The sequence below is a fragment of the Lepus europaeus genome, unplaced genomic scaffold, assembly GCF_033115175.1.
Source record: "Lepus europaeus isolate LE1 unplaced genomic scaffold, mLepTim1.pri SCAFFOLD_29, whole genome shotgun sequence".
Taxonomy (NCBI): domain Eukaryota; kingdom Metazoa; phylum Chordata; class Mammalia; order Lagomorpha; family Leporidae; genus Lepus; species Lepus europaeus.
The window spans coordinates 232480-253981 of NW_026909167.1; the positions used below are offsets into that span (position 1 = coordinate 232480).

General features: G+C 41.6%; 1 protein-coding gene across 1 annotated transcript in view; it reads left to right on the forward strand.

The window, feature by feature from the left end:
* The first annotated feature begins 6071 nt into the window (after positions 1-6071).
* LOC133754856 (spermatogenesis-associated protein 31D3-like) overlaps positions 6072-21502 on the forward strand; it is a 102485-nt gene continuing 87054 nt past the window's right edge. Inside the window, exon 1 of the mRNA XM_062185232.1 lies at positions 6072-6823. Within this exon, the coding sequence (XP_062041216.1) occupies positions 6527-6823 (297 nt within the window). The 5' untranslated portion in view covers positions 6072-6526. The remainder of the gene's footprint in view (positions 6824-21502) is intronic.

Below are 21502 nucleotides of genomic sequence, written 5' to 3' on the forward strand. Positions count from 1 at the left end.
TTGATAACCTTTGCTGCCTACATAGTTGAGTGAAGGGGTCTTTGCTCTACATCCAGGGATCCCAGCCAAGTGCTCTCCTTTTAGACAGGACTGCCCCTTCCATAGCCCTTACAAAAATCTGGATCCCTACAAGTGCCAGGGGCAGAGCCAAGGATCTCAGATGCCGAACAACATTATGTTCAGTACACGAGAGAGAATGCTTTCCTACCTTTTTGTTCTCAGGGGGGGTCAGGTAAATACTAGAAGAGTGCTTCCTTGTTATCTCATTGCCTGATGGTGATTTTGAGAAATATATTTCTTTTTATGTATAATTTTATTTTAAAGCAAGGCTGATAAGCAAGGCATACAATAGTGTGGCATAGGACTATCCATCCAAAATGGACCTAAAACATAACCTGATCAATCAGATTGGCCATTGGTAAGCAGATAACTTAAGCAGGTATCCCCAGAAATAACTATACTGGTGTACCCTGTCTTAATATTAGCCTCATTTTGGAAGATCATAGCAAATCTGTGAAGGTCATGGGCAGGACAGGCGGGGATGAGTCTTGGTTACAGATGCTTGGTTACAGATTCCTGTCCCCTAAGTTCTAGAAAATATTTTCCTCTTGTTTCCCAGCACGGGTATTTTTATAAGCAATATTCCTAGCAGGCCTCAGAGTTAGATTAAGGATCAAATTCCTGCACTGCCACAAAAAGGATCTTAGATCTTGGGCAACTATCTCTATGGCCCTGATTTTCTCACCTCCAAAATGGGAATAATAATAATTATTAAGGGTTTCATAAGACTTAAATGTGAAAACCTGTTTAAAGGGTTAAAAACAATAGGCATTTTTATTTCATTGTATTCTTGTGTCTAACTCATTCTTCAGAATAAGTTTATGGTTTTTTTGGTAGTTTATATATTTATTTTTGTTTACTTGAAAGAGCAAAGCAGAAAAGAGAGATGGAGAGAAGGAGAGAGAGAGAAAGAGAGAGACAGAAAGTCAAGGAATCTTCCATCCACTGAGTCACTCAACCAAATGCCCACAATAGCTGGGGCTGGACCAGAGTGAAACCAGGAACTCCATCCCAATCTCCAATATGGTGGCAGGAACCCAAATACTTGGGCCATCATCTGCTGCCTCCCTGGTTCATCAGTAGAAAGCTAGATCAGAAGTGGAAGCAGGACTCAGTTTCAGACACACCAGTGTGGGATTCAGGTGTCTCAAGTGATGACTAAACCTGTATCACCTACTGGCACCATTAGCTATGTGACCTGTGATTACCCAATATTCACTCTGAGACTCAATGTTCCTGTTGATGAAATGGGAGTCAACATGATGCTCATGTCTTAGGTTGGCTGGGATGATGAACTGAGATAGCGTGTCAGGAGTGCCGAACATCAGCTGACAGATAAGTTCTTCATCTGCATCCTTAGGATGTTTGCACAGGAGTGACATCAGCTGACAGGGAGACACATGACAGTGAAAGAGCAGGTTGCAAAGGTAGTTTAGAGACTTTATGTAGACATCTGATGTGACGTGCCTCTACCTCTGTCTCATTAGATCATCAGAAATCTGTTGTTTGGTGTGGACATAGCTGATGAATGTAGGCATGGTTTATTTCTCCAAGTTACTCTCACTCTCTGTAACTCCTCCCTGCAGGCCCATCTCCAGCCACTCCTGACCTTCTCCTACTGCCCTGCTGCCAGTCGAGCACATGGAGGTCAACACTTGTGGGATCTGCTTTGAGACCATGTCTGTATTTGAGAGGGTCCGTGGCCTGAAATCCCTCGCAGGTCCTGGTGACACCAACAAATGCAATGGACGTGTAAGTCAGGTAAGCTGCATCAGCTAAGTAATTAATATTCTTGTTCACTCATTCATTTAATTTTCCATTCCTTCAAACAAAGTGTGCAGTGCATGCTGGGAAATCAGTGAAAGAAAGGAGATCACTTTAGAAGCCCACAGCTAGAGGGAGAAACACAGGAAAAAACTACAAATCGACACGAGAAGTGCTGTTTGGAAGATACGAAGAGAAAGTTTTTGAAACTCAACAGAGAGAGCTACTTATCAGGTCTTCCTGAAACTGGGGAAGCTTCATAAAAGACTTAACAAATGTGAGTGCTCAGGAAAGATTCAGGAGCACGCAGTTCTGTCCAAATGGTCTCACTGGTCTCACTGGAAATTTCTGGACCAGAACCTTAAAGCTTGTGCCTTCTTGTTGTAGAGATTCAACAATACAAATAAAAACAGCCTCAGAGTTCAATGGCATACAATCATTTAGTTTCTTAGAAACTGTCTATTTTTTGGAAGTGTGGTGGAAGAATCCTTAAACAAATATCACCGGCCTATTCCTTCTGTTACTCCCTAAATTTTACTCTGAATTGTGCCGCCTTTCGGATTCATCAGCAACAACCGCCCATGGTGGCTGCGGTTACTCAGTGTCGTGGCCCTGAGGGCATAATCCTTCCATACATCACCATCAAACCCACATGCTGTCTCCTCAGCTGGACTGCCAGAAACACTGGCATCGATTCTGCGTGTCCAAGTTCTCCAGTCGTTCAGAATTGATCTTCAGACATATTTCCCAGAAGGACCCTAGAATCTCCAGCATTATGGTCTTTGTTTCTCTTTCTCTGTTCCCCTCCCTCACCTCCTTTTTGGTTCTGTTTTTTACTTGCATTTCAGGTTTCCCAGGAAAGTGTGCATTCCTTCCTTGCATTTGTTCAGGTTGGAGAAGTTCACCTGCACAAGCACACACAGATACACACACACAAAGGACTGGGTCTTTAACAAGTTGTGTAGAAACATAGGAGTACTGTAATGGAGGCTTCCTCACTCATCCCTTCACTTTCTGCCAGTTTTCAGCTGCATTTCGTTCTTCACAAAGCACTTCTAGGTGTTGATTTTGGAATCTTGTTTCCATGGCTAATTTTCTTTTTCTTTTTTTTTTTAATATTTATTTATTTGGGGGTCGGCACCATGGCTCACTTGGTTAATCCTCCACCTGCGGCACCGGCATCCCATATGGGCGCCGGGTTCTAGTCCCGGTTGCTCCTCTTCCGGTCCAGCTCTCTGCTGTGGCCCAGGAGGGCAGTGGAGGATGGCCCAAGTGCTTGGGCCCCTGCACCCAACATGGGAGACCAGGAGGAGGCACCTGGCTCCTGGCTTCAGATTGGCGCAGCGCCAGCCAAAGCGGCCATTTGGGGGGTGAACCAACAGAAGGAAGACCTTTCTCTCTGTCTCTCTGTCTCTCTCACTGTCTAACTCTACCTGTCAAATAAAAAATATACTTTATTTGAAAACCTGGGTTACAGAGATATAGAGGGAGAGACAGAGAGAAGTATTCCATCAGCCGGTTCATTCCCTAAATGGTTGCAGCAGTTGGGGCTGGGCTAGATGGAAGCCAGGAGCCAGGAGCTTCATCTGGGTCTCCAACATGGGGGCAGGGGCCCAAGCTCCTGGGCCATCCTCTACTGCTTTTCCAAGGCACATTAGTAGGGAGCTGGATCAGAAATGGAGCAGCCAGAACTCTAGCTGGCACACACGCGGGATGCTGGCTGCTGCCTGCCATTCATGGCTAATTTTCAAAACAAGCCATGTTGGAATGTGTTTTCAGATAGCATGTGTATGTTTCTCCAATCCTCTTCATCCTTGTGCACGGATGGGGTTCCTGTGACATTTGTTCTTGCTTTTGGGTGTAAGAAAAGGATAAAATCACTTTGGAGGTAAAAACTAGCCTTAACAGTCATTTTTCTTCTAAGTATCAATGCTGGGCTGTTTTAGCCCTCTAAGTCCATTCCTTCTGGAATCAGTTGCATTGTGCACAGGTGTTTTAAAGGCAGGCTGGTTCTGAGTCAGTGTGCCTGCCTGCTTTCACCTACTGGCACCATTAGCTATGTGACCTGTGATTACCCAATATTCACTCTGGGACTCAGTGTTCCTGTTGATGAAATGGGAGTCAACATGATGCTCATGTCTTAGGTTGGCTGGGATGATGAACTGAGATAGCGTGTCAGGAGTGCCTAACATCAGCTGACAGATAATAAGTTATTCATCTGCATCCTTAGGATGTTTGCACAGGAGTGACATCAGCTGACAGGGAGACACATGACAGTGAAAGAGCAGGCTGCAAAGGTAGTTTAGAGACTTTATGTAGACATCTGATGTGACGTGCCTCTACCTCTGTCTCATTAGATCATCAGAAATCTGTTGTTTGGTGTGGACATAGCTGACGGATGTAGGCATGGTTTATTTCTCCAAGTTACTCTCACTCTCTGTAACTCCTCCCTGCAGGCCCATCTCCAGCCACTCCTGACCTTCCCCTACTGCCCTGCTGCCAGTCGAGCACATGGAGGTCAACACCTGTGGGATCTGCTTTGAGACCATGTCTGTATTTGAGAGGGTCCGTGGCCTGAAATCCCTTGCAGGTCCTGGAGACACCCTGCTCATAAATCATGTTTTCTGCACACATCCAGTCCAGATCTCAGTGCTGTGCCCTAACTTCTTTTTTTTTCTTTTTTTCTTTTTTCTTTTTATTTAATAAATGTGAATTTACAAAGTGCAACTTTTGTATTGTTGTGGCTCCCCGCCCCCACCTCCCTCCCTCTTGTGGCCCTCCCTCTCCCACTCCCTCTCCCATCCTGCCCTTCATCGAGTTTCATTTTCAATTACCTTCATATACAGAAATCAACTTAGTATATACTAAGCAAGGATTTCAACAGGCTGCACTCACACAACCGCACAAGGTATAGGGTATTGTTCGACTAGTAGTGTTTTTAAGTTTCATAGTAAAACACATTAAGGACAGAGATTCTACGTGGGGAGCATGTACCCAGTGACTCCCGTTGTTGATTTAACAATTAGCACTCTTATTTATGACGTTAGCAATCACCCAAGGCTCTTGCCATGAGCTGTCTAGGCTATGGAAGCCCCTTGAGATCATCAACTCTGAACTTGTTTAGTCAAGGCCGTATCACAGTGGAGGTTCCTTCCTCCCTTTGGAGAAAGGTGCCTCCCTCCTTGATGGCCTGTTCCTTCTGCTGGGGTCTTGTTCACCAGGATCTTTCATTTAGATTGTTTTTGCCACCGTGTCATGTGCCCTAACTTCTGTAATGTTTGCCTTTTCTTCATATTTTACTGGCCTGTTTTTTCAAATATTTATATTCTGCATGCGGTACAACACCTCCTGACAATTGTTTGTTCTTGGTTCTATAACCGCAGAGGTGTCTCCTAGTTAGCCTTTGCTGGCCATCAGCGCACCTGATGTGTATTTCTTTTCAAATTGCTTGCTTATGCAGCCACGGGAGGATTTATGTGGCACTCCATGCCAGTGTTAAAGATAGCCATAGCAACACCAAAGAGATCCTTGTGAAATGTATGATTAGCATGTACCACAGGAATTAATAATCCTCAGGCCACTGTCTTCAATTGGAACCACACTGTTTTTTTAAGGAAGTTGCTCAATTTAAATACACGGAGCATGAAAGTCTGCACTCTGACCAGGGAGCCAGTTTCATTTAAAACCCATGTCCCCCAAAAGCACTTAAATAATCCTATTTAATATGCACATGCTGTATTGCTTGCGGACAAATTAGGGTAATTTTTTTGTTGGCTTTGCTGATTTGATCCTCTCTGGTTATTTTCCCCAACTCCAAAAAGTCTGAGTACAATGAAAAAAAAAAATACCATCTCTTTAAATGCTTTTAAATATATTTTCCCCCAGAGTCAAAAAGAAATGTTTTTGTAAACAAATGTTAAGAGCATACAGATTTATCGCTCACTATCAAGAATAATTCCATTGTACATTATGCCGATTTTCTCCTGAGGGGTCCCTAATCAAACAGTAACTTTCAGAACGTACTGCTAGCCTGCTAGGCTTTAGTAGGTCAGCATGCACACCAAAAGTGTGTTAAGGTGGACCGCTCTGTTCATTGATTTTCCGTGTATCTGCCAAAGGCTCCAGGCAATCCTCTGCGGAAGGGGCCGGAGGCCCATACATGGTCGAGGTCATGCGCAACTAGCCAATTTGTAAGACGATCCCGCCGCCCAAAGCCATCAGCAATCCTTAGCATAGGGGCACACTCATGCATTCCTGTCAAGTCATCTTGTGAAAGGCTGCCTGCTTCCAGCTTGGCTTGGATGTGCAACCTTAATAAAACTCACTGAGGTCTGGGAGAAAATAGCAGATCTGCGGCAGATAGCACAGAGGAAAGGCTCTAGAATATGTACACGCAGCTGACTCAGGCGGGCTCCACGCTGAACGGTTACACAGAGAGGAAACAATAAATCTCAGCTACTATGCAATAAATATCTCCAGTTTTACCGAAGGAAACTATCATTACAGTGAAATAAAAAAAATAACATTTTGGAACAAAGCTAACAAATGGCTAGTTTTCTATGATTCTTCTTCAAACGCTTTCTTTGAGGGGGGACAAAGCCAAGGAAACAAGCAGTTTTACCTGAAATAAAGAAGTAGTTTAAAGGTCAGAAGGAAGGAGCAGGGTTTGCGAGAGGCACGGAAGGAGAGCGCGGGCAGGACAATGACAGTTTTCCTCTCCTTTGCCTGCCTCGCTGCCATTGTGACTCACGTAGGGTGCAGCAACCAGCGGCGGAGTCCCGAGAACGGTGGCAGAAGATATAACCGGATTCAACATGGGCAGTGTGCCTACACTTTCATTCTTCCAGAACAGGACGGCAACTGTCGTGAGAGTACGACAGACCAGTACAGCACAAACGCCCTGCAGAGAGATGCTCCGCACGTGGAACCGGATTTCTCTTCCCAGAAACTTCAACATCTGGAGCATGTGATGGAAAATTATACTCAGTGGCTGCAAAAAGTAAGTGATTGCTTTCAGTTTCTAATTGCAAGGAGCCGGTCTGTTCTTGCGCTGTTACTGACTTAGAGCTCCTTAGGGGGGCATTTGTGTGTTTACCTTTTGCTCCAGGGGGGCAGTGTTTGCACACGCAGGAGCCTTGCTGGGTCTGATTTCCCGGGTAATCCTAGTTTTTAAGGCTAGTGAAAGCCCCTGAAATGCATGGTAGCTCCTCACTTGTGTGTCTGGGATGGGCGCATTTTGTGACATTTCTGTTTTTTTTTTTTTTCCTTGCTCGTTCTCTTTAAAGTTTACTTTGGGTGTCCTCCTTGTCAAAGCTCAACTTTGAAAGAGAAAGCATGAACCACTTCATCAAGTGGGTGAAAAAAAAAATCATGGCAATATTAATTTAGGATCACATAGATTTCATATCAGGAATTTTGTGCTGCTAGGATGGCAAGTCATCATGAAATATTTGCTTGTTTCAACCTGTAGTAACAGGAATATGAAGCGAGAGGAAATATAAAGAATAAAATTTGGGTGGAGAAATCATATAAATAAGTAAAAGAAACTGCTAATTTCAGCATGGGTAGTATATAGGTCTGATTTCTATTATATAATTTTTCTGCCCTTGAGAAAAAAATCAAGAAGATGAATTTTAATGTGAACTCATCAGGATGGGGGTGTTTACTCATCTAGAGTAGAGAACTGGGCTAGTAGTGGTTCTTCAGAGACGTGCACCTGAAGATTTGGACTGCGCACAACATACGGGTTCTGCTGTATTCCTGAAATACTTCTTTTCTCAGGGCATCCTAGTTACACTGCCAGTGTCATTTGGGAATCTAAGTATCCAAATGAATATTAATCCTGAATATACATTTAATCCCAATTTATAGAAACCAAGTTGAATTGCTTACTCAGTTATTTGTCAGAAAAGCATTTAAGAGTTCTGTTGAAAATGTACCTATTCAGTTATGAATGCACTTTCTTTCATTCTCTTTGCTCTCTGCTTAACCAGGTTACAGGTAAACAGCAGATAATTGAATTCAACTGACTTTTTTATTTGCAAAAAGCTTCTCCCACACGCCTTTTGCTGATAGATTCACTTGGTGCTTACAGATAGGAACACAGCCAGGCTTCTTTAGGTTAGTCTGTTAGAGCAAACCATTAAGAAGATAAAAGATAGGGACAGGACAAATGCTCTTTTTTGTTCCTGTGTGGTCACACTCACTCAGATCACTGCCTGCTGAATCATGCCAAGTAATAGTTATTCTACTTTTGTCCACTAGGGACCGAACTAAGATCGCTATTATTTTATTTGACCTGCTAACTGGAACTTGGTAGTTTAGCATTTCCAAACCTGGAAGAACTGTAGTTGGTCTTTCTATTATCAACTACAGGTGAAATATCAAAAGGTAGGGAAAAGAGTAGAAAACAAATATCGACTACAGGTGAAATATCAATAGGTAGGGAAAAGAGTAGAAAACAAACAGAATTCTGCAGCCTTTGGATAATTGCAGCTTGATTTTAGGTATTAACCGTGGTAGTTTACAGGGTTCCTTCTTGTACAAAACTTATTTGCATAGTAAATGAGTGAATTTTGTTGACTAGCATGTCATTATTCTCAATATGCCAATCATATAATTTTTAACGAGAATTCAGTCATTGTAAATGAGTTTGAGCTCCTTCAGTGGAATGGGGAAAGAAATGTAATCTCATATGGTTGTGAATGAGCTATTCTACCAAAAATGTAATGCTTTGTTTGTTTAAAACATACAATCAAAATCGAGATTCAAACATGGTAATGCACATTTTTTGTTGCTATGCAAGTATTCAGTGGTGACAGTGTAAACACACAATGCTGCTGGGTTTAAATCATGCACATGTTTCATATGTTAATTTGTTTTTGTGAGGTAAATTTGACTTTTGTTTGCATTGTTCTTGGTCAATGATTATGGCATAGTTTTCAGATTGTAGCCAAGCATAACTCTATTATAATGTTCTTTGGTTACATGGATCCTTGAAAGTGTGCATCAGGTTGGATATATGGTCAAACTGTACAAGTTGGCATGAGTCAGAGCAGTTGACTTGACTATTGTTGGTATAAATTTGCATATCTTTTGTCATTGCTAATGTGATTGGTTGGAGGACTGAGAAACCAAATAAATGTGTTCAGCGAAGAACTTACTAAAGGTTCTGATAGCTTTCCCTTAATTAGAAGTTTCCTACATTCCATATATTTATTTTGATAATATAAATGTAAATCTTTTTATGGTAATCATTTGGTGTGCTTGATACTGCATTGTATGCTGGTTTGATTCCAAGCCACTGAGATAGACTAAGAAGCAACGCAGTGCAGAAGCTGAGGGTATCAGTGTATGTAAGTGAAGTTAATTCATCCATTTATTCAACACAATAATTAATGGAAGCACAGGGATTATTATGCAGCTCATGGCATCACTGTCAGGAAAGTTTCTGGTGCAGAATAAATGTGTTATCATTGCTAGATGAAACTAGATGATAATCCATGCAACCCCATTTGTATCTCTGAAGATTTGTAAAGTGGATTCCTTTAAATATTCTTCACAAAACACTAGTCATCAATGGAAACCACTTTTTACAGACTTGTACTCTCAAATCTCATTCCTAGAGTTTCTTATCTTGCAGCTGAGTGGGATGAGAAGCAACGTATGCAAGAAGGCAAATGATTTGTTGGTCACCATTAGTATCGCAATTGCTGAGGCATTGATCTCTTATTGGGATGGGGATTTAATTCAAGGAGATCATCTTGGCAGGACACTGTCAATTAATGTGATGTAAGTTTGTAGCATTATCCTTACTTGTCAGATAGGGAAAAGCAAAATAAATACACCCAATATCACAATTTTATTGTGGGAAAGATCTTTGTGTGCATGTGTGTGTAGCAGGATTAGGGAGAGGGCTGACTATCATATAGCTCTTTCAGAATGATTAGCAAGCTTGATACCAAACACTTGAGAATGACCAGGTCCTTGGTAAGTAACAAGAAATACAAATGGACTTTGTGTCTTTGCCACTTTTTGTTTGATCCCTTCCTACCTTGATGTAGTAGCAAAATGTTTTGACAAATGTCTAGCTCACATCCTGTACTTCTTGAACATTGTTTTCTTTCTCCCATATCTCAAAATTTCACAAAGATGTATATTTACACAATTCAGATGTAAAATATATATACTATTCTAGAATTTGGGGAATCCTTAGAAAATCTGCTTTGCTTTTGCCCAGTGTTGTGGGGGCTCATGACTATAATAGCAAGCCAGAGGGGATGCAGTTATGTGGGAGGACTTCCTGCAAGTGTGAAATGAGCAGGCAATTGATAAGCATGCTTTTACTAACTTGTCACTAAATTTGAAGATAATATATGATTTATGCATAGAGATTGGGGGTAAAAGTGACAGTTGCCAGGAGAGGTTAATAGGAATCATTGTCTTTCAAATCAACTTGTAAAAATGTCCCTACCAACTTCATTTGACAAATAGATCCCTAATTTTTCGAGGAGGAGCTCCTTGGCATCTGCATTAACTTTTCAACCCAGTAGTTAGGTTTTGTGATTTGCTTGTAACATTTTAGAATCAAAAGATCCAAGAAGGAATAAAAACTGTTTCTGCCTCAGAGGCTGGGGTGTTGAAGCTCTCCCAGCCTTTTGGCCAGCTGCTCCCACACTGTCTCCACTGGAGGAGCTCAGGTTTTAGGGACATGGCAAGTAGGTCCCGTCCTATGGGTGATTGCCGTTCTCCCTTACACTCGACTGTGCCATTCCATGAGTCTTCTTGTTAATAAAACTCATTTAATAATTACTTTTAAATGTAATTATTGCCTTAATGCAGTTTAAAGTGAATAAGAAGTATCATTTTCTTCCTTAAAATCCTCCTACAGTTTCCCATTACGTGGGAATCAAATGAAGCTCTACACAATCTGCCTCTACACCCTTCCCCTCTTTGGCTTCCCCATTTCCTACCTTCAAAGGACATTCCAGACACTCAATTGACATTGGCTTTCTTGTAATTTCTCCAACAGACAAACTCATTCCTGCCTTTGGGACTTTAAGAGGTATTTACTCAGCTTGCACATTTCTTCCCGCAAATCTTAGCATGGATGGATGCCTCCATGTCTGCAGCCAGGTCTTTGCTCAGAAGTCTTCTCTGAGCACCATGACCTACTACTACCTTTCCCCCTCTGCTTAGTGACTTCCTGCCCCTTTATGTGTTCCATTTCTTCATGGGATTTACTACTCACTGATTGTCACCTTATTTATCCTGTCTCCATCTACCAAGAACGTAAACTCCACTGGGGCAAGGGTCTTGTCTGTTTTGTTGATGCTGTTTACCTTGCACATGGAAGAATGCATGGCACAGAGTAGGACTTCGCTATTTGTGAAATGAAGATGCTATATCCTCACAGGTTCTATGCTCTGTGAGGGGAAGACCCACTAAACTTTTCATTAGTTCTTCTATTTATCGCTGTTGGTATCTGGTTGACTTCTCTAGCACTATTCCTAGAATATAGTTGATGAGAATAGAGTTGGCCCCCTTTATTCTCAGGATCTACATTTGCAGATTCAACCAAACTTATATTGAAAGTACTTGGAAAAAAATTGCATCTGTGCTGGACATGTGCAGATCTTTTCCTCTCATTATTCCCCAAATACTGTAACAACTATTTACATAGCATTTATATTATATTAGGCATTCTAAGTACTCTAGAGATTATTTAAAATGTAGTAGAGGATGTGCATAGGTTATTTTCAAATACTAAATCACTTTATACGAGGAACATGATCTTCCATAAATTTTAACTTCTGCAAAGTTTCTGAAACCAATCCCATACAGATACCAAGGGCTACAATAATTTTTTTTAATGATTAGAGAAATAAGGGAATTCCATGAGCAGATTTAGACTACAATTAAATATATGTGTAAAAGAGACCCAACTATATTCCATAAATTGCCCTTTGAGCCATGTAATATGAGAAATTCATATTAATATTCTGTTTCCATGCTCTGTGTCAAGGGTCAGCAAACGGTAGTGCTTGAGCCCAATCTTGCCTGCCACCTGGGTTTGTAAATAAGCTGCTATTTGAAAACAAGCACACGTGTTCCTTTATACGTTGTCTATGCGTTTGTAAATAAGGTTTCTTCGGTAGAACCATTCATTGATATATTGTCTATGACTGCTTCCCTGAAAAAGCAGAAGTGAGGAGTTGCCAGAGGCCAAATGGCCCAGAGAGCCTAAAATATTTCATATCCAGCCCTTTTCAGAAATTGCTTGTCGACCTCTTGCTCTGTATCACAAGAGGAATTAGCATTAATATTAACAGCAGTGCAAGGTAAAAGGGTGAGATGCATTGTGTGGGAAAAAAAAGATTGCTCTCCAGGAGGCCCAGTAATCTAGACAGCCATGCCAGTTGGCAGAGGGCCTGACTAAGCCATTTCTTGGCTTGGTGTCTGGACATGCTGGGAGGTGACATTTTAGAGCAGTACAGGCAGGGGACTTTTGTGCCTTTTCTTTCTCCCGCCCATCAAATGAACAGGGAACTATTCCTAAAGCAGATACCGTCAAGAAGAAAAAGCACCTGGAGAGCAACACAGACCAGCAGCCTCTGGATAAACAAGTCTGAGCTCCAGGGTCCTCTGCCTTCTGTACCTGTCTCATCCTGTTGGCTGTGGCATCCACAGAAATGTTGACAATACACTAGCGCCGTTTATTCTATTTTCTTAGAAATAGGACTTGGGCTAGGTCTTGTGCAATTCAGTCTATTTGGAAGCCTTTCCTCTTCTGTCATTTGTTTTAGATATAAACATTAGAAGTGTTCTCACTTGTATAGATGACGAGAGGAGAGGAACAGTAGGAGGGTTGCTTAGATAGAAAATACAGAGCTTTATCAGCCCCTATGCTATAATTTGCTAATTAAGGAGGTTTGGTTTTCATTCGGCCATGGCCCTGTCTCTGTATAGATACAACAGCGGTCTTCTCCTAGGGCCTATCTCCTCCTTTTCTTTCCCTTTTTTGATCCCACAAGCTATATTGTGTCATTTGCTTAGATGCACAACCCTAATTACATTCTGAGTCATCCTTGACTTTTGTTCCAATACAAGATTATCTTTTGCACTGCAGTTGGGAAATTCCAAACCCCCTTTGGTTTTGGCCCCATGGTCTGAGGGAAGAAGGGCCTCATAGTGTTTAAATCTTTTTAAAATGTGTACAAAAGATGTGCCCCCTCTGTTATCAAAGAGGTTTCTAAAGAATGAAGCCTTCCATGGATTATCTTCTCTTCATAGTTGGAGACTTTTTCCATGGGGTCTCTACCTGAATAGCACGGGCATCACGTTCTGGCTAAAGTAAATCAGGTTCTGAAATACTAATAAAACACAAGTGAAAAATGAATAACTTGAATTGTTAGTAATATATTTATACATGTAAGCCACCAAATTCACTGGCATCAAATAGACAAACATACTACAAATTCCTATACAATGACTGATGATACTTTTGGAAGACGGTGCATTTTAAAGTTTAGTGATGCGTGTTGCTTAACTGAGTAAAAATGGGAACATTTCATAGGCAATCTTGATTTTTTTGTTTCTGAAAACCAAACGAGTTAAATTCCAGTCCTAGACTCTAAAGAATATTGGAGGTTTTCCATCCCAGAGAACCAGTAAATATTTAAAGATTGGAAGAATAAGAGTTTAGCTAGCCTAGCACTTCAGATGCACACATCCCATGTTGGAGTGCTTGGGTTTGCTTCGCCTTCCCGGCTCTAGCTCCTACCTTCAGTTTCAAGCTCACACAGACCCTAGGAAGCAGTGGTGATAACTCTAGTAACTGGGTCCCTACCACCTATGTGGGAGATGTGAATTGTGTTTCCAGCTTCCAGCTCCGGCCCCAAACCAGTCCTAGCTATTGTGAGCATTTAGAGAGTGAACTAGCATGGGAATGAGGTCTCTGTCTTTTTCTGTCTCTGTCTCTCTGCCTCTCAAATAAGTAAATTAAAAAAAAATTGTTTAAACTCCAAAGTACATTTCACCTCTGAACACATAAAGAGAGTTCCAGTATTTTGTAAAATATGTCAGCCCAGCTCTTGTCTTCACTGGTGACATATGTTAACATATTAACATATGGCTATTAACTGCAGCTCAAAGAGCTGCACCCAAGAGGTCTTGGAATCTACTGTGTCTAATTGCACTGATAAAAGGGGGTGAGAATTGTATCCTTATTACTAATGTCATCAGTGCTTTTATTATTTTTCAATTTTACTCAGTGTTTAAAAAGGTACAGAGCTATAAGATGGCAGATGATTTTATGTTTATTGAATACTTGATAATTTATTGAATACATTGAATGTTTACTAACTTGGAAATGCCAAAAATAAAACTTTGCTATTTTTAAATAAATGAACTAATGAGTGTAAAATACTTCTTAGCAAGGGCCTCAGTCTTCAAGCAAATGAGCAGGCAGAAGCCTCACATGTCACCTAAAAGTAAGTGGTGGGGCTCGAGGAGCCATGGACCCTCAACCCGCCCTAGACCCACCCAGAACCCTCCTCCATTGCATCTGTCTCAGAGAGAACCCTGAAGGTTCAAGGACTATAGGTTCAAAATGAATGCAATGAAATTTTTCAATAATCAAATATTATGTAGGTAAAGCTGCCCAAATCAATCTACTGGTGAGCAGGAAGAAACATAATTGACAATCTGAGTGTTTGTTAGCTGGATGTTGTAAGAATATCTACACCTGCCATACAAAAATCAACTGAAGACCATAAACACGTAAATTATAAAAGAAACACAGCTTATTCAAAAGAAAATGCGGTGCCCATACCAAATGGAATATTAAGCCATCAAAAGGATGAAATCATCATTTGCAACATGGTTGGAACTGGAGGTCATTCTGTTGAGTGAAATAGGCCATGCACAGAAAGGCAAGGACCTCGGGTTCTCACTCTGATGTGGAATCTATAAAGAAAAGTTGATCTCACAGAAGTTGAGAGTACAATGATGATTATCAGAGCTGGGGAAAAGAGAGGGAAATGAGGAGTGGAAAATGCTATTTAATGATACTAAGATATGGAAAAGAAGTATCTGTGTTCCACTGCATAGTAGGGTAGCCTTCTTTTTTTTCTCAAAAGAAATGTTGAAAGAAAGGACTTTGAAGGTTCTCACCATACAAAAAATGAAACATGTTTGAGAACATGGAGATGTTTACCCTGATTGAACATTACATGATTTATACCTGTACTGAAACATCATTGGTGACCTATGGATATATGCCCCAATTTACATGTAACTTAAAAATTAAATAGTTTTCATTTGTTAAGATAATAGACAACTCTTGCTTAATTAGTGTTAAATCATATAATTTATATATTTCCTAAATTACTCAACTGTATGATATTTATCTATTTTTAACTTTGGAACATGTAGTGATTGATGATTGCCTAATATTGCAAGCTACAATATTCACTTCAAACAGATTCATTGTTTAAGATAGAAAAAAAATCTGAACTTTATGTAGGATTTTGATTTTTCAAAAATTTCCTGCTGATTTGTTAGATCTATTCACCTAATTTTTGTTTCTACTTCTAGAAGGTGGCACTTCCTGGAAGTATGAATCTCAGAAAGGTCATTTTCCTGTTCTTGCTTGGGTTTTAAAGACATTTGTCCATGTTTTCAAATCAGTTTAATTAAAATTAAAACTGGAGACAGTAACCGTGTCCTCACTTCCCCCGCACCCCGGAACTGCAGTGTATCACAATCTGCTGAGAGAGGACCATGCAGTGACTGCAAGGCTGTGAAGCCCGGTAGTTTTATGGAGCTTTCCCTCTTTCTTCAGAAGAATAATACACAGCTGTTTGATGTACTGACCCAGCAAAGGCTTTGTATGAATTTCAGGCCTCATGTGAATTATTATTAATTTTCTTATTATTCTGGAAATGAAAAGCTTGAGTTTTTTTTTTGTTTGTTTGTTTTTTGTTTTTACTTTCCAGTAGCCTGTTTTTTTCAAACCCCAATTTGCTCATTCTGCACTGTGAGGCTTTCTGAGATCCTAAGCCCAGGAAAGCAGAGGTGGAGAGGCGGCCCTCCAATGGGAGAAGACAAAGAGACCAAAAGGGACCTCGCCCACTGGTCTCTCCCTTTTATTTCTTTTCTCTCCTCTATTGTTTTTAATGAAGTCCCATGGAATCCTCTGCTCTCTGGGCCTGGGGTGGGAGTGCTGGGATGAGAATACACAAGATGGAGAGTGAATGAACAGCAGGAGCAGTGACTGTCCCTTTATTGGGCCACAGGGCTATCATAGCGTGAAAGGACTGCTTCCTGGGGATGATTTTTAGAATGCATGCAGGAGTCACAGCACTTAGCACCTGCTATAAACGAAGGACAGGCAGGGGCCAGCGCTGTGGCACAGAGGCTTGGGCTGCCACTTGTGATGCCAGCATTCTGTTTGGGTGCTGGTTTGTGTCCAGGCTGCTCCACTTCTAATCCAGCTCCTTGCTAATGGACTGGGAAGGCAGCAGAAGATGGCCAAGTGTTTGGGCCCCTGCCATCCACATGAGAGAGTTGGATGAAGTTTCTGGCTCTTGGCTTCATCCTGGCCTAGCCCTGGCTGTTGCAGCCATCTGGGGAGTGAACCAGTGAACGGAAGATTTCTCTCTCTATCCATCTTTTCTCCTGTCTCTCTCTATATATATAAAACTCTGACTTTTAAACAAATACATTTTTGAAAAACAAACAAACAAACAAACAAAAACCAAAATAGCAAAACAAAGGACAGGCAGCCAGGTAGCCAGCTATTTAGTCAAATATACCCTGAATACCAATGATCTGCAAGGAACGGTTCTATTGTTGAAGAGCCTGAACCCACTGAAAGAGACATGAAAGCAAATGCATCGTTTGTGACTTCTGTCTCCTACGCAAGGTTAAAGACAGTACAACACAGCAGGGAAGTATGCTGTGCCTGAGGCCATACTGCCTTGATGAGAATCCTGGCAGCACTACTTACTTTCTGTGTGACCTTGGGCAAGTTCCTGTACCTCTCTGTGCCTGAGCTTCATTATGAGTGAAATTGAGGAGCTAGTTCCACTCACAGGGTTATTGTTGAGTTTGAGCGGGATTCACATGATTGGCCTCGTGTAAGTTCTTTCACAGAGTAAGACTTAAGTGAATATCAGTTGTTACTAGAGCCGTGCTTTGTACAATGCTGGTTGTGTGTTGAGCACTTATCTATCAGATCCCTTGAAGCCATCTACATGTGTTAATTTATTGAATACTTTCAAAAGCCAAAATGAGGTAGATAGTAAACTATAATTGATCTGTGTAGCAAATAAGGAAACTGAGGCACAGGGAGGGGAAATAACTTTCTCATGGTTGCACAGGGGCTAAATAGCAGGGCCAGCACTTAAATCCCAGGCACTCTGGCTCCATGACCTGTGCTGTTAACCAACTATGGGATTAGCCACAGCAACTCTTACCGTGTCTCCTCTTGTCAATTCTCAAACTTTAAGTCCACTTTGAAAAATTTTCTGTAGTAGTCTTTGTGTCTAAACCCTTAGTTCTTTCCTGCTAAATGAGTTGCCCCTTTCTCAAGTTCTGTCGCAGACAGCCATTTATCCACATCCCAGGCCTAAAGCTCTGTGGTTAAATGGACTGTGGCAAAACCAAAACAAATATTTATAACTCACTTTCTTGAAACAAAAGGACTTTGAACCTACACAGAATACATCATGTCACAGTGAAAACTGGCTAGGAGAGTTAAGGTTGAGTTAACTGTTAAGTATACTGAATTTCAGAGAAAAAGAAAGAAATCTTTGAGGAGTGGAATAAAATATCATCCCCTTTTGGTAGGGAAGGGTGCATCAGGCTCTCCTCAGACTATTCCATAGCAAAATTCAAAGCTAAGAGGAAGTAAAGTAACCTCTACAAGAAAAGGCAAAGCATTGACCAAGGATTTTGTGCCTACTCAAACATGTTTAAATATAATGGCAGCATCCCACCACACTGAACACTGGTTTCTTATAGAATGCTGGTCTCATTAAAACTTCTTGAGGATTCTCATAAAGAAAAAACTTAACCAAACAAATAGGAAATGAGAAATGAATACAAAGGCACTATTGATATCACTGAATCATATATATATATATATATATATTAGACAGAGTTAGACAGTGAGAGAGAGAGAGACAGAGAGAAAAGTGTTCCTTCCATTGGTTCATCCCCCAAATGGCTGCTAAGGCCGGCGCTGTGCTGATCCGAAGCCAGGAGCCAGGTGCTTCCTCCTGGTCTCCCATACAGGTGTAGGGGCCCAAGCACTTGGGCCATCCTCCACTGCCCTCTCGGGCCACAGCAGAGAGCTGGACTGGAAGAGGAGCAACCAGGACTAGATCCCAGCACCCATATGGGATGCCGGCGCCGCAGGTGGAGGATCAACCAAGTGAGCCATGGTGCCGGCCCCTTTCACTGAATCTTTGACTATGGATCTATATAAAATACTAAAATAAGAATGAGGATCAGGATGACAGAATGGAGAGTGATATATACCATGACAATATAGAAAAAATTATGACAAAAAATAGGAGTGGCAGAGAAAATTAGTTTAGACAAGTTATTTATTTTCATTTTAAATAACACTATTAAGGACTTAAACAAGACTAGTTAATTAATGAAGGATCAAATATATTTAAAATCACAAATTTAAATACTAAAAATGCTAATACAATTGATTAAATCATGTAGTAGAGGAGAGACCAGGAAAGAGAAAGTGAATTGCAAACTGTGAGAAATTAATAGAAACTAGTTAAGTAAATAAGCAAATAATGATAGACTACAGTTAGGTATATTCAGAGTTGATCACACTGAAACCCAATTTTACATTGTATATAAGAGTTACACCTAAAACAAATGAGTCATAAAGGCTGAAATACCAGGATACACATTGAACCAGTGAAAACAAAATAAAGTAGAGGTTATAATCTTACTCTTTGGATTTGAGGGCTCCAAAACAGTAGAATAACAACAGGATGGTCTGATTTACATGGAGCAAAATTAATATTTAAAAAAGGAGAGTACATTCTCAGAGTAGTGGAGTTGGTCCAGAGCTGTGTTGAAAGAGAAGAAACACAACAGAAGTCCTGCTGACTTGGATCTGGGGAGGAGGACATCTCTCTTAGCAAGCCAGATGAGAGGGGGATGCCAAGGGCCATGGCACTGGTGACATCGTTGTGGGGAAGAGCTTAGTGAACTGTTTTTGGAGTTCCACGTGGATTCCCCATGACAGCAGTGGACCAATTGCCCAGAGGCAGGGGAAAACAAAGGTAGGGAATCTCTTCCCTCCACCCCGCCCCATTCCAGCAGAGACTTGTGGCCAGTGGGGAGAGAGCTGACACCATTATTGGACACAGGCAGAGGGCAGCTGCCACAGCTCCTGTGCCAGTTGTACCATGCCATGTGCCCAGCAACAGGAGGGGAATGGGAGCCACCCCTACAGAGAGGAAGCACTTGCTGCCTGCAGGACTCTCCGACCCACCCAGCACAATAAAGAAGTGAGCAGGGCTGCAGCAGTTGGATACTTTGCATACCTGCAAACCACAGATCTAACCAAAGAGAAAAAAATTCTACAAATGCCAGAAAATAAAGGCAAAATTTCACCAAAAGAATAAGGAAGACATTATGAGCTCCTCCAAAGGAACATTACAAAAAATATTTTTGGATAAATTATGAAATTTATTTATATTCCACCTTGTAAAAGCCAGAGCATAACAAGTGTCACTTACTGGGAAGTCATTGTGTTACAAATACATGAAGTGTACTTAACAGAGGGAAAGAAGTTTCTTGGTCCCCCGTGAGACGAGTGAGACGGGCCCACAAATGAAGGCCCTGTGGACTTCTCTCCCAACCAGACAATCTTGATTCAGGAGACCCAGTGAACTTTTCCCCCAGAATTACAGCAAAGAAACTGACCCTAACATCCGGCTCCTCCCAAGTATACCACACTCAGCACAATTATTCTGCATCCCCCGGAGCCCGTCTCCGCTGGTTCCTGGCTGTGTGCAGCTCTCCAGGGGCCGGCAGTGCACAGGCGACCTCGGCCACGGAGCAGAACAGTTCCCTGCTGAACTGGACATGTGACCCAAAAGAACGGACCTCAGCCCAGATCCCCCTGTTCACTGCCAGGTCTGCTCCTACACACAAGGCGATGGCTCTCGGCCTAGAACTGCGCTAAACGCCCAAGCTTCCCGAGCTGTCACTACAGCAGACTTCCAGCCGGTGCCCACGGGAGACGGCTGCGTGCCTCATGACAGTGCTGTCAGAGAGCCCGGGGCGCACAGTGCACCTCCTACAGCCGTTCTCAGCGCTCAAAGGGTAGATTTACAGGCTGAAACCAGCGTCCTAAGAGGCCATTCTGGGACAGAAACGCAAAGCTCAGTTTAGTCTGTTACCAAGCAGAAAGAACTTAAACCCACCACAGCCCCACACTCCTTCCCTCCCCCCTCGCTGGAGGACGACTCCGTGCGTTTCAAAGACAAGAACGTGAGCAGGTTCCCAGGAGGGGTAAACGCGTCCCAGTCATCTGAAAGAATGAATCTTCGGTCTGAAGATCAGAAGCAAAAGCTGCGGCTCTCCCACTTCTCTCAACTGGCCTCTTCCCCACGCAGGCAGGCGGATGCTACCCTTCCTGACCCAGAAACCCCTCCACGGAGAACCCATGGTCACACCGTGTCCTAACAAGGCACCAAGCAAGCACTGAAGAGTGAGCCAGCTAACTCTAGGAGAGTAGGAAAACATCACTTTCAAGCCGCCAGCGTCCAGTATGCGCGACCAGAACAGTCACCAAGGGGACTGGAGAGGAACATTCCAAAATTTCAACATTAGAACATGAATATGAAGAGATTGGGGGAATGCCAGAAACAGAATTCAAAAAAACGAACCATTGGATTACTCTGAAGAAATCAGAAGCAAATTCACGAACTAGAGAAAACTATATATGATACGAATGAAAACATTTCACACAAAATGGAGATCTTAAAGAGAAATCAAAATCAAAATCAAATACTAGAAATGAAAATTTCGATAGATCAATTAAAAAAGGCAATGGAAAGTCTTAACAGAATCAGTGAGGCAGAAGAAAGAATATCCAAGCTAGAAGAAAAATCTCTGGAAATTTTACAGTCAGACAAGAAACAAGAAATTAGAAAACTAAAAAAAACATTGTTGGAGATCTAGGGGATACTATCAAACAACCTATCATACAGGCCTTAGGAGTTCCTGATAATGTGGAAAGGGACAATGGATTAGAAGACATTTTTATTGACATACTTAGAGAAAACTTCCTTAATTTGGAGAAAGAAAGTGACACCTAAGTATAGGAAGCACATGGAAAGCCTAATAGACATGACCAGAAAAGATCCTCAGCAGGACACATTATAGTCAAACTCACTATAGTAAATAATAAAGAAAAAATTCTAAAATGTGCACAAGAGAAACACCAGATTATTTTCAGAGGATCTCCAATTAGACTCACAGTGGACTTATCATCAGACAGGCTAGCAGAGAATGGCAAGATATAATAAGTCTAAAGAGAAAAAAAAAAAAAACAAAACTGTTAACCCAGAATACTGTATCCTGCAAAGCTCTTACTTATGAATGAAAGTGAAATAAAGACTTTCCATAATAA